This window comes from Silurus aristotelis (assembly GCF_946808225.1).
Source record: "Silurus aristotelis genome assembly, chromosome: 12".
Lineage (NCBI taxonomy): Eukaryota > Metazoa > Chordata > Actinopteri > Siluriformes > Siluridae > Silurus > Silurus aristotelis.
In genome coordinates, this window is record NC_139585.1 from 3661220 (window position 1) to 3676157 (window position 14938).

At 36.8% G+C, this 14938-nt stretch overlaps 1 protein-coding gene across 1 annotated transcript in view; it reads right to left on the reverse strand.

Annotated features, from left to right (window-relative positions):
- The window catches only part of wnt3 (wingless-type MMTV integration site family, member 3), a 32579-nt gene extending 20801 nt beyond the window's left edge, over positions 1 to 11778 (reverse strand). The window contains exon 1 of the mRNA XM_083556625.1: positions 11406 to 11778. Coding sequence (XP_083412751.1) covers positions 11406 to 11491 — 86 coding nt within the window. The 5' untranslated portion in view covers positions 11492 to 11778. The remainder of the gene's footprint in view (positions 1 to 11405) is intronic.
- Positions 11779 to 14938: the final 3160 nt, after the last annotated feature.

The following is a 14938-nucleotide window of genomic DNA, read 5'->3' on the forward strand; positions in this document are numbered from 1 at the left end:
TGCTCGTTTTGCCGTGTCCTGTCATTACCCTTACACAAAGGCTTGTGTGTGTGTGTGTAAGAGTGAGAGAGCTATTTAACTCTTTGTGTCAGGGGAATTCTGAAGCCCTTTGAACTTGTGGATTTGTGACATTTGACCTGAGCAGCCCTTGAAAAGGATGCCTTGTTAAAGTAGTGCTTAAGTTCATTACAAGGCCATAGATTGGGCCTGAGCCTGGAGGCAGTGTGCAGGTCAGAGAACAGTCACTACTCACCTCTGGCTGGCTGTCTCTCTCTATCTCTATTTCTCTCTCTTTCTCTGTCCCTCTGTCTATCTCTCTCACTCATCCCTGCAAGCTAACACACGCCGAAACACACCGTCCACGTACAAATGTTCAGATCTGCTACACTGGAGGTACAGTGTGTAATTCGTACGCCTGCTGTGTTTCTCCTGTCCTGTAGTGGGAAATGTATTTCCATGGATTTAAAGAGCGATGGAGCGATACATTGTTGTGTTCATTACCATATTAAAAAGCAAAAAAAGAAAGGACAGTGGAGGGATAAAAACCTCCCCAGTTTATCTCCTGCACGACAGATACTGTGAAAGCATTTACAAATCGCAAACAACAGAAAGCCAGCATGAAAAAAACACTATGTAATCACCCATGTGTTTAATCCATTCGTCCATCCATCCATCCATCCATCCATCCATTTATCCATCCATCCATCTATCTATCTATCTATCTATCTATCTATCTATCTATCTATCTATCTATCTATCTATCTATCTATCTATCTATCTATCTATCTGTCTGTCTGTCTGTCTGTCTGTCTGTCTGTCTGTCTGTCTGTCTGTCTGTCTGTCTGTCTGTTTCAATCTAGAAGTATTGGCTATCTATCTATCTATCTATCTATCTATCTATCTATCTATCTATCTATCTATCTATCTATCTATCTATCTATCTATCTATCTATCTATCTATCTATCTATCTATCGACCGATCGATCGATCGTCCCTGACTGGAGATGTGTTCTGATGACATGTCCTATCCTACTGTTAGTGTACTAATTTGTAAATAATTTGATAAATTAAAGTACATCATTTAGCAAAACACAGCAATGTACACTACCATAATGTATAAAATGTACAATGTATATGTATGTGGGCTTTAAAGCACCAAAAACACAGGAAACATTTAATGCTCTAACACCCGGAAACTGAACCTCTGTCAACCGCTGTTGAGAGTAAGGCATCTTACAAGGCGAGAGACACGTACATCCCGGCATCGTACAAATGTATCGTACAAAAATTCAAATGTAGCACAAAAATAAAAATCGTTTTGTTAACGTCATCGTAAAATAAAAACAAACGTAGGTCGAACCATCGTGTGTGTGTGTGTGTGTATATATATATATGCTGTAAAATGGAACAAAACTACTAAATTGCCTGTGTGATCACACTTTAAGTACAGCGCAACATCGATGCCCCGAAAAACTATAAGAAATGTACAGAATGAGATTAGAACAGAATATACACTTTACATCTCCCAGACATTGTTCAATATTTAAATATCTGCCACCCAGATGCTCCTGAACCCGATCACGGATCATGAAAAGTGAAACCTGGTCTAAACCTGTACATTTTATTTAAATTAAATATTTTCACTTTATATATTAAAAGCTATTTTAACGATTTTTCTCTTCCTCAAATCTAGATCAATTTTAATAAGTAAAAATAATTCCACTTTCCAAAAATTTGCGATTTCTCTACTTTTTAGGAATCGCAATCCATTTTTCATCTTTTCCCTCCATCTTTTTTTTCACCCAGCAGTACATAATTTTTTTTATATGTTTTTCAGCAAAACCATTGTCATATCTTGGAGCTCGAGTCTGACGTTGATGTTTGGAGACGTCGGGAGACGAGAGGTTAAAACAGAAGGCTGCATATTTGTGCAATAACGCAGCTATAAGATTGTTCAAAGTGTGGAGAGAAAAGATGTTAGCCTTAGGCTCCACGACCGAGAGGAGAGGATAGGAGGCCCGGAGAGAGAGAGAGAGGGAGAAGAGGGAGACGAGAAAGAGAGGAAAGAGATGAGAGGGATTAGAGAGAGAAGCAGCCTGTCACAATCCATTTCTCTCTCTCTTTCTCTCTCTCTCCCTCTCTCTCTCTTTCTCGTGCTGTGCATTTCTCCTAAGGCGCTGTTTGAAGCTTCATGGAAAGTAGGCTGGTGTGTTGTTAGCATGGGTGAAGGTGGAGGGGGTGTTGTTCTGTCTCTACTTGCACTGGTCGGCACTCCCCGTGCACACGGTCCTGCGAAAAATAATCAGTTCATACTAATTCTAAAATTAATTCCTCCTTTTTTGCTTCCTTTTTCTTTGATTATTGCGGCTCCTTTTTAATGAAGGATCACGCCTACTCTCTGCCATCCAAGATGGCCTCCAGTGTTAAAAGGCATGCATTTCTGTAATTTATTCCACCAATTTATTCACCTGTGGCTACGTATCATTATTATTATTATTATTATTATTATTATTATTATTATTATTATTATTATTATTATTTCACGTGTGTGTGTGTGTGTGTGTGTGTGTGTGTGTGTGTGTGTGTGTGTGTGTGTGTTTTGGAGGGGTTGCGGCTTTAGCAATTACCCCGTCACTGATAACAAACCATTTATTCAAATTCATAAAGTGAAGGAATGAGTGATAACAGAAGACCGCAGTTGGCTTCCGCTTGGTCCCGGTTCCTTCTGGAACCTCAGATGCCGATCCGGACCGAGAAACCAGACCTTGGTGTGTGTGTGTGTGTGTGTGTGTGTGTGTGTGTGTGTGTGTGTGTGTGTGTGTGTGTGTGTGTTTGTGTCTCACCACCACTTTTTTTTTTATTTTTTATTCGCTTTCCAAGTGCTCAGGGCTGATCAGATAAAAAATGACAGAACTCTTGAAAAATGTTTGAACCTGTTTTCTCTGCCTTCCTGCTAAATCCCCTCCTTCCCTTCTTTCCCTCCTTCCATCCCTCCCTCCCTCCTTTTAGCGGAGACTCAAAGCCAGCTCCTGGGACGGGGATCCCCTCCAGTCAAAACACTGAGCTGCTGCCTGCCTTCCTGCGCTGCGCTGCAAACTCCAGAACGTGTCAGCAACCTGGTGCACTTACACAATAACTACACACACACACACACACACACACACACACACACACGCATACTTACACTGTTGGTGCTGATTTTAATTGGGATGGACTTTGCTAAACCAGACAGGGGGACAAGGACAATGCCAGACATCACATCCTGCCCATGTGCCTGTTAATTTTCTGCTAATATACATAAAGACGTTATTAGAAAATCTTCCCTATCCTTCAGTCTGTCTTTCAGTCTGTCCCTCAGTCTGTCTTTCAATCTTATCTGCAGTCTGTCCTTCAGTCTGTCTTTTGGTGTGTCTTTTAATTTTTAGTTTGACTTTAAATCTGTCCCTTAGTCTGTCTTTCAGTCTTATCTTTAGTCTGTCCTACAGTCTGTCCTTTGGTCTGCCCTTTAATCTGTCCTTTATTTTGTCCTTTAGTCCATCCTTTAGTCTGGTTTTGGGTCATGTTTTAGTCTGTAATTCAGTCTGTCCTTCAGTCTGTCTTTTGGTCTGTCTTTTAGTCTGTCCTTTATTTTGTCCTTTAGTCCATCCTTTAGTCTGGTTTTGGGTCATGTTTTAGTCTGTAATTCAGTCTGTCCTTCTTTTTCTCTTTTATTTTGTCCTTACATTCTGTACATTTTGTATTTCAGTCAGTTCTTCCATTAATCCTTCTGTCTGTCCTTTAAATTTCTTTGATTCAGAAATCTTAAGACTGATTCTGATTTTGGGAATTTGAAGTGATTTTGATCCTGAGAACAACATGACTTTGATCACTATAAAGACCTTCAAAAAAAAATCATATAGGACAAAAATGGTGGTCAAAATTTGACCTTATTAACAGCGAATATCCGGATGTGTTTACTCAGAAATATTTCACTGCTTATAATAATCTGATAATTAATTAATTTGAGATCTCAGGGGTGAAGATATTCTGATCAGAAGGTTCTGAGTTCAAATCGCAACATCACCATGCTGTCGCTAGAGGGCCCTTGAGGAAGGCCCTTAACCCTCAGGTGTATGAATTAGATAATAAAAATAATAGGCCAATCAGAACCCAGCATGGGTAGCATGGTGTATTGTAGCATGGCTTCGGCTAAAAGTAAACATCAAGTCACAACTGCTTCACACACGCACACACACACACACACACACACACACACACACACACACACACACACACACAGAGGAACAAACATGTTCATTAGCCTAAATCTCCTCCTTCATCTTCTTTCCATCTGGAGGTTTGCAGGTCCATCAATTTCTCTCTCCATCATTTTCTTGTCTTAGCCTTTTTCTCACACACACACACACACACACACACACACACACACACACACACACACACACACACACACACACACACACACACACACACACACACAACCACACACACACACACACACACACACACACACACACCCATATACACACTCACGTATGTCCACTTCTGTCTCATTTACCGTGTGTGTGTGTGTGTGTGTGTGTGTGGAGATGACCTGAACAGATAACCTGTGAGCTCTGGATGATGCACTGGGTGCAGGTGTAGCCTCTGAGTCATCAGTGTCCTGAATGAAGGTCTGTAGCACTGCACTCGTCTCGCTCTCATTTTCCTTGTGAGGGTTTTATATGTGTGTGTGAGGTTATTACACACACACACACACACACACACACACACACACACACACACACACACACACACACACACACGTCCAGCATATCTGTCCATCCGTCTGTCACATGAGTTCGTGCTCGACTCATTACACAGCATTTCAGGTTGCAGTTTTAGTGGTGAAGTGTCTTCTGAACACTTACTGATACTACGTCTATATTATATATATATATATATATATATATATATATATATATATATATATATATATATATATATATATATATATATATGTGATAATTGTAATAGAACTCAATCCGTGTTTGAAACATTAATATCATTTTATTAATAGATCAGTGTGCTGAGAGTCACATTCGAGTCTTTTCACATAAACTGAGGTGATTAAGTAAAGAGTCGTGTGATAAAAATGATAATAGGAACATTATATAATAAATCATAGCACTTTGGAAGTGAAAGTTTATTGGGACTTTTACTGGAGTCACATTTTATTGAGTTTATCTCTATCTTTACTACTACATGGTTTGTGTACATCGTCTACCACTGATATATATATATAATTTACATTTTCAGCATTTGGCAGACACCTTGATCCCTTACAGTGATCTTACTCATACAGCTGAGCAGTTCAGGGTTAAGGGCCTTGCTCAAGGGCCCAGTGGCGGCTTCGTGGTGGTGGGATTTGAACCCATGACTGATCTGAAGTCCAACATCTTAACTACTGAGTTACCATGTTCCCAAATCAAAGCTAAGATTTTACGAAAAAGTTATTTTTTGTTTTTGAGGAAAATTATTCATTTGTGAGCATAATAATAATAATAATTATATATATACATGTAAAACTTATACGTGATATACATTTATATAAAAAAAAAAAACTTTAGTGAAAATCCTTCTAGTGAAAGATGACGTGATTTATTTGTGAGCAGAAGGATTCTTTTTTGAGGACAAACAATTGATGAATAATTCGATCATGAATCGTTACATTACATTGTGAAGTTTAACAAATTGCTTCTTTTAGATTTTTTTTTTTCTTTCTTTCTAGAACTGAGTCACAATGAAGACCTGCTTTTCGAGGAAAGGATTCTGTTGCGTTCTCTCCGAAGGGACAAACCGGAGAACTTTTTCAGGTTCTAGATTTACATCTGAGTATCTCTTTCTTTATTCCGATTTAGTGTCAATTCCAGCTAAAATTTTAAATTGAAGTCACAGAAATTGCTTCTGAGTCGCATCTTTTTTTTTAACCAAATATTTGTTTGATGGAAAATCTAAAGCCGAGGTTTGATGGAAGAATGTTTGAGCGTCTCGCCCCAGAAAAAGCGTGTGGAAAGTGAAGCTGATAGGAGCCGATATTAATCTGGAGCTGCCGTGTCTTGATCCGAGCAGAAAGCTAAGTAGATAAGTCGCTCTCTTCCTGTGTGTGCAGTGTGAGAGGGTTTTCCTGCCGTGCTTTTCAGCTTCACTGTATGAGCACTGAGCTACTCACCCCAATAAGCCCCCAATTCTCCCCCCACCACTCCACCTCCTTCTTCTCATTCTTCTCCTCCCCACCCGTTATTGATATTGAACCTATAAGTCTGGGGGAATAACCTTCTTTTCTTCCAAGCCGGTGTGTTTGCATTCAGCTCTGCTCTCTTAAGTGGCTGGGCGGATGCCTGGACATCCTTGATCCTTTTCACACCGAATTGCAAACGGAGGATTTTCCCGCACTAAGTATCTTTAAAGTGCTCCTAGTGGCCGTCATGCAGGGGGTGTCGGCCCAAATAATGACATTCCTGAAACCCAGAGATGGCTCCTAAAGTCCTATTGAAGGCGAGGCGACAGGAGCAGGTCAGGATCCCTGCCGACTCCTCAGGCCACGGCTCATCTCGTTTATTTAAAAAAAAAAAAAAAAAAAAAAAAAAAAAAAGGAAAACAAATCTATGATTTTTCTTTCTTTTTAAAAAAAAAAGCCTTAATGCTCTTAGTTTTTTTATTTTTTATTATTAAATACCAAAATTTTGTAATTCATTACTGAAGTGACATTTTCCTTCAGGGAATTTGTGCTTAAAAATGTTTGACCAATTACTAAATTTTTTTATTTTTTAGAATGACATTTTTAATCCTCACAATCCCACACATTTACCACAAATCAAATTTGCTTAATTCTTTTTTGGTTTACCACATTTTTATATGTTTGTTAAGGTATTTCATGAACTCTAGTGAAAGCATCAAATTTATACTAATGTGCATAAGCAGGTCTCTGAACTAATAGATTTTTAATATAACATTTTTTTTTTGTTGTTCAGTTGTTAGTTTCCATATAAAAAAAGGTTTTTTGAATAGAAACACAGAAGGTTATATTTACAAAAGAAAGAAAACATTTAACATCTATCTATCTATCTATCTATCTATCTATCTATCTATCTATCTATCTATCTATCTATCTATCTATCTATCTATCTGTCTGTCTGTCTGTCTGTCTGTCTGTCTGTCTGTCTGTCTGTCTGTCTGTCTGTCTGTCTGTCTGTCTGTCTGCCTCTATGTATAAGCCTCTGCTCTAAGAGAAATTCACAAACCTGATATACTGATATAATGATAATACTGGAGAGACTCATATGAGGCTCGTCTGAGGCTCGTCTGAGGCTCGTCTGAAGCCCGGTGAGAGAAATCACTCATCAGCCATAATACCAACGCAAACAAATATAAAGCCGAGGAAACCGGCAAACCCTCGATGGCTTTCTCCTCGAGCTCCAAGCTTCTGGATCGGTTTAAAAAAATCTGTGTTTTGGTATGGATTAAGAGTTTACCTAAAGAAAACAGTGAGATCAATCGAGATAAAGCATCATTATTGTACGCCATTAAAGAAGGGATCGGCAGGCAAGGCTTTCAACAAGTTTCAAAAGTATTGGCACCTTTACATTTTAACTTGCGGGTTGAAAGGTGTTCTTTAAAGCCATAATAAACACACAAATTTACAAATTCAATGAACAGAATGCTCACAGTGGTGTTTTCTTCAAATATTGGCATCTTGTATGCACATCATAGAAAATGGATTTGTCAGGATTTTGTCTCAATGGAGATATCCTGGGTATAACCTCAAACTGGGTGATCTAATGGCTGATGGCACAAATAGAATCCAACAATTACACACTGAAGGATCGGGGCGGTGGAAATCATCAACCTGTGTCTTTTTCAAAGATATAATTATATATCAGAACCCCAGAATGTGATGTGTGGGAGAGGTGATGTGATGAAAATACTCCATTACTTTTAATCATTCATGGTGCACACTGGCTTGCTAGAAATCTTTAAATGTGTTACATATAACAGGAAATTAATAATTTTTTTTTTTTTCCTATGGTATGTGAAACAGCAGGTTTATTCTGTCTGATCAACTGCATAACATTTTTGGAACGAATCATTACATCCCTACAGTTTCCATGGAATTAGTATTTGAAAGAATGAGGGAAAAAAAAGCTTTGTTCATTTTTTATTTTTTTTTTTATGAATCCTTTCCTTTTTACAAAAATATAGAAGTTAGAATATATATATATATATATAAATAAGCTTTCATTGAATGTGTTAAAGAATCATGACACAATAAATAATTAAATACAAATCCTGCACTTTTTCTTTACTCATCCTTTTGTATCCTAAATCCATTTCCTAGTGCTCTTTATGAATCTATCTGTAAAAGATAAAAAGAAAAGAAAACTTCTGGAGAAAGTATTGTGTCTTTGGGTCAGGTTTTAAAAGTATTGGCACCCAGGAAAGTTATATAAATCTGACACTCATAAACTGTTCATTAGCTTTTATTTCTGTATTATTATTATTATTATTATTATTATTATTATTATTATTATTATTATTATTATTATTATTATCAGTAGTAGTAGTAGTAATATTATTATTAATATTATTATTTCATGAGATGGTCCGGGTGTGTGAGTGGTGAAGGGTCTCAGACTCGCTCTATATTTCATGTTCTAGAATTCTCAGTTTTACATGATTACATTTCTTTTTATATTTTTCTACATTTTAAAGATTAGTCCTCATTACTCACCTCAATTATCACTGAGTATTGATCCGGTTCATTAACTATTTTATTTACGGATTATTTTTCAACATGGTGCTCCTCGTTACGGATTTCGCCCAGGACAAATTGGACTTGAATCGCTTTGTTTTGGTTTTTTTTTAAAGAAAAATTATAATTTAAAGGAAAAAGATTTTACAGATTAAAAGACAGGTTGATTTCATATCGTAAATAATAATAATATAATTATAAAAAAAACTATTATAAATATATACATTAAATATAATAATAATAATAATAATAATAATAATAATAATAATAATAATAATAATAGTTTTACGAAAGGTGCAGTCGTGCCTGGTTACTGTATATTTTTGCCATGTTTCAAAAACATTTTGTGTAATACACACACACACACACACACACACACACACACACACACACACACACACACACACACACACACACACACACACACAAATAGTTTCTTGTCTTTCTGTTATATTTAAAATATTCTTTACAAAATAATAATGTAAAAAAAAAAAAACATGTCCTAGTTTCTGAGTGCTGTTTTGAAACTTTTGAAAGATTGAGAAAAAACTCTACATGCCGTTTTTTTATACCTATTTTCATGCAGTCCATGTCAGTGTCTTGACCAGTTAATTAACAGGAAGCAGAAATAGTGTAGGTTGAAAATAAAACGAGTCGAAGTGGAAATAAAGGAGTGTTATGAGGAGGTGTGGAGGTGCAGCAGCATTTAGATCTTCTGTCTGTGAATCTAAATGTGGACTGAGGTGTACATTTGTCTCGTGCTCTCTGGGTGAACAGCTGGAGACGGGAGTGAGAAAAAAAACACCTGCTTGCTCACCTGAAGCCATGTTTCAGTCTTTTCATCTCTCTCTCTCTCTCTCTCTCTCTCTCTCTCTCTCTCTCTCTCTCTCTCTCTCTCTCTCTCTCTCTCTCTTTCCTAACCGTCCACTTAAACTCCCCCACCACACACACACACACACACACACACACACACACACACACACACGTCACCCAAATCAAAGAGCTGCTGCATTATGAACCTGGACGGTGAAACCTACACTGCTGTCATACTAATGGGTTTGGAGAGAACAGCTGCAGGTCTCACACACACACACACACACACACACACACACACACACACACACACACACACACACACACACACACACACACACACACACACATCACATTACGATTTACTCTTCGTCACCAAAGTCTTTTAGCTCCAGCTTCTAGTGTATCAGTGAAAACCTATGAACTGGCAGTGTGTACTGTGTGTGTGTGTGTGTGTGTGTGTGTGTGTGAGAGAGAGTGTGTGAGTGTGTGTGAGTGTACAACCAGAAGATGCTACTGGTTAGGAATGGGACAAGACAAGCAATGCAGCTGCAAGGGTTTAATAATCCTGACAGGTATTATACTGGATCAGGAGTCAGGCTTGTGTCGGAAACCTACTGTAGGCAAACAGATTTGCAGTAATTGAAAACAAACAAACAAACAAACAAACAAAACCTTGATAAACTGCAAACCATGGACCGAGCACTGGCTATCTACTGCGGAAAGATTTTCTTTTTTTTTTTTTATTACTATTTATTACATTTGTTATTATTACCAATATGGTCTTACAGAAGTTTGTAGGAACTGTTTGCACTTTCTATGTCATGTGTTATGATCGTTCATACGTCGAAAAAAAAGAAAGAACTGCTGAATAAGTTGCAATAAACTGTGTATAAACTGTTTATTAACATGTCACTATCATATTAATACGTCTGTAGATCTATGGATCCAGACATCCAGCGACTTATAGCTGTTTAAATAGAGAAGAAAAATTTACCTCTCTATAGATAGATAGATAGATAGATAGATAGATAGATAGATAGATAGATAGATAGATAGATAGATAGATAGATAGATAGATAGATAGATATCTTTACCTTTACACATTTTAGCTGAAGTCAACTTTGACATGAATGAATAAATAAATAAATAAATAAATAAATAAATAAATAAATAATAGATAAATAAAAAATTAAATAAAGATAGATAGATAGATAGATAGATAGATAGATAGATAGATAGATAGATAGATAGATAGATAGATAGATAGATAGATAGATAGATAGATAATGTGTGCCTTTACAAATTTTTACAGAATTTTGTCCAAAACAAAAATAAAATTCATAAAGTGACAATTTTTATATCTTTTTCATTATTATTATATATTTATTTATTAATTTTTGTACACTAACTGTTACCCCCTCTGGCACGCCATTAGTGCTGAAGTGCCTCCACAAGACGCCAATCGAGCTAGCTGCTGTCTTAAACAACCGAATGTTTTGGGGGAAAAAAATCGACTTTCTATCTGTAGCAGAAATCACGTGTGAAAAAGCAAAACAAACAAACAAAAAAAAAAATCAGTGTCCGTTAATTTTTCATGTTCCACCAGAAACCCAAGGTTACGTTTTTTTGGATCGAGATTGAAAACTTTTTTTTAATCACGCAATCAAAGTGAAAGCGTATACATTATCCAACCTTTTAAAAAAAATTATTTTGTTGACCTCGGTATTTTTTTTTGATTTTTCAACTCATCCTGCTAAAAAAGCTGATGCAAAACAAAAAAAAAAAAACTGGAGCTACTCACCACCAGATGGGATAGGCTCCGAGCACCCGTGAGCTGGACAACCACACGCACAGAAGATGTAGATATCCAACAAGGTACAAATCCATGAGGTATGTCTTCTTGTGTGGATGTAAAGTCTTATTGATCAGAACATAGGATTTCCAGCGAGGGGACGGAGTTCGGAGTCCCCTTGTTTTTTAGATCTGGGTTGAATTTTTTTTTTTCCCAATAAAACAAGAAAAGGTTTATTTTTTATTCGGTAATATGAATTTTAAAAATTTTTCTTGAAGAAAGAAGAAAGTAAGACGAGAAAAAGTGTGTTTGTCCTCCCAGGAGATCGAGAAGTAAATGTCTCACGCACTCACACGCTCCTACCCGTCGTCTCTATCCCTCCCTCTCTCTGAGCTTCTTCCCTAAGGTACATATCTTTTTCTCTCCCCACTTTTTTTTTTTCTTCCCCTCAGGATGTCTCATCTACAGGGCCAATATTAGTGAGAGAGAGAGAGAGAGAGAGAGAGAGAGAGAGAGAGAGAGAGAGATGAGCAAGGTTTGGAGATGTCAACTAGAGAGCCAATCAGAGAGCATGGCCTTAGGTTACGCAAAAAAAAAAAAAAAAAAAAAAAATTATTATTCCTGCCCATCTGTCAATCACCCAGCACCCCCTGGTAATGTAGCAATGAAAGAAAGAGACAAAAAAGAGGGAGGGTGGAAGAATGAAAGTATGGTAACCACCGAGTTTTTAATTCGTCACAAAAAGCTCTAGTAACTACTACGTTGTTTTTTGTTGTTGTTGTTGTTTACGTTTAATCCTATTCTAATTAACCCGATTAATTAATCCCATTAACCCGATTAACCGATCCCTGAGCTCATCAACTGGGAAGTGCTTGAAAATCTTTACCCCCTCACAACCTCCTTCCCCACAACCAGCACCCGTATGAGGACGAGACACACAAAGGGAGCACAATAAAGCAATAAAAGGTGGTGGCAGGGCCAGGCATGCCGTGATATATGCCCCAGTGGCCCAAAGGCAGCACATTTTACATAAACGCTATTGTCATTCGGGTGGGCTGACTCGCAGACGGCACGACGCAGCACTTAAACAGGCGACGTTACATTGTGAAACAATGTCTGTGACTCGGATTCGTCCTCATTAAGCGCAGAGAAGCGAGAAAGAAATTTAGTTTCCGCTCGTAATAGACAGGAAGATGAACCCGGGTAACGAGGGCAACTCTTCAGGCAGGGAAAGCGAAGAGGGTGCTGGTGTCTGGGGGGGTTCAACATGAAATGGCAGGGAACATTCGGAGTTATTGTAATTTGACAATCTACAATGATGAACTGTAATAAATGGACATTCGGTGTTCACTTTGGATTCCGGTTCCTCTCAAGGTTTCTTCCTCGTACAATTTCAGGGAGTTTTGTTCTTGCTACAGTCGCCACTGGGCCACTCATTAGAGACTTTGTCTGGTTGCAGTTGCTAACAGTAAAAGAACTTAATAAAGATTCAAATAATAATAAGAAAATTTAAATAAATTTACATATGAAGGTATATTTTAAGTGAAATAAATTTTTTCTAGCAGCAGTGAAAAACAGATCAGACTACAGTAATAGTTATAAACGTTATTGCAATAATTATGTAAACAATAATTATTATTGAGTCTATTGCACATAAGTGCCCGAGATATTAACAATGTATAAGTGTGGAATAATAATCAATAAAATAATCTATATTATTTCTTACATCTAACTATAATCATAAGGAACATACTTATACATTATTTTAAACTGAATTTATTATCATTTATTTCTAAACTGAATAAACTCCTTTGGTAAAAGCTATTTATTTAATCTATCTGATTTCCTGAAAAATAAAAATCACAAACTTTATAAAGCTTGTAAAACAATAATGTCGTCTTTCTTAAACAACAACAACAACAAAAAAGCCCAGGAAGTGATGACCAGCACTTATAAACCAATTCTTGGTGTCCCTCAGGGTGACATTCCGAGATCTCTCCATTTTGAACCTACAAATATTTCTGAAAATATTTCAACTATGCAGCTGGTAAACTGCTGAACGACACGGTCCTTCAGTTTCTCCTGAAGGCTTCTATCGGGGGCTAATAATTCTGTCAATTCGGGTTAATATTTAACAATACGCTGCTTTTACATTCACAAGGCTTCCTAGTTAGATATTCTGGTGTCCCTCAGGGCCACATGCTGCTTCTGAGCTGTTTTGTAGCCGAAAGTATTGGGACACCAGACATTTCCACCCATATGTGGTTCTTCCCCAAACCTTTTCCCCCAAAGTTGAATTGTACAGGACGTCTTTGGATGCTGAAGCATGATATTTTTTCTTCACTTAAACTAGGAGACCCAAACCTGTTCCAGCATGACAATGCACAATCCCGTGCACTAAGCCAGATCTATAAGGATATAAGAAACACAGGCCTCCTCACTTCACCTACATCAATTTCTGACTTTACTAACTGTGGGTGAAATGAGCACGAACCTCCACAACCTGCAACAGAATCTTCACCATTTTTTTTTTTTATTTCCTTATTCTAATTCTTTTGTGAAGATCCAGCTTCCAAGGTGGATATCCTCTTGTCCATCAGGATCACATATTGCTTTGTGCCTATTTGGAGCCACAATTATATTTCAAAATCTTTTATAATTCACAATTCTCTGGAGATATAGGAGAAATAGATCACTATACTATACTGCACTATACTATATTATACTATACTATACTGTACTAGTCTATACTATACTATTCTGCACTATACTATACTATACTATACTATACTATACTATACTATACTATACTATTCTGCACTCTATTGTACTATACTGTACTTTTCTACACTATACTATACTATTGTTCTACACTATACTGTACTATTCTATACTATACTGTACTTTTCTGTACTATACTGTACTGCACTATACTGTACTGTACTATTCTATACTATACTGTACTATTCTGTACTATACTGTACTGCACTATACTGTACTGTACTATTCTATACTATACTGTACTATTCTGTACTATACTGTTCTATACTATACTATACTGCACTATTCTATACTATACTGTACTTTTCTATACTATACTGTACTGTACTATTCTATACTATACTGTACTGTACTATTCTATACTATACTGTACTATTCTGTACTATACTGTTCTATACTATACTATACTGTACTGTACTATTCTATACTATACTGTACTATTCTGTACTATACTGTTCTATACTATACTATACTGCACTATTCTATACTATACTGTACTGTACTATTCTATACTATTCTGTACTGTACTATTCTATACTATTCTGTACTATACTGTTCTATACTATACTATACTGAACTGTACTATTCTATACTATACTGTACTATTCTGTACTATACTGTTCTATACTATACTATACTGCACTATTCTATACTATACTGTACTTTTCTATACTATACTGTACTGTACTATTCTATACTATACTGTACTATTCTGTACTATACTGTTCTATACTATACTATACTGTACTGTACTATTCTAT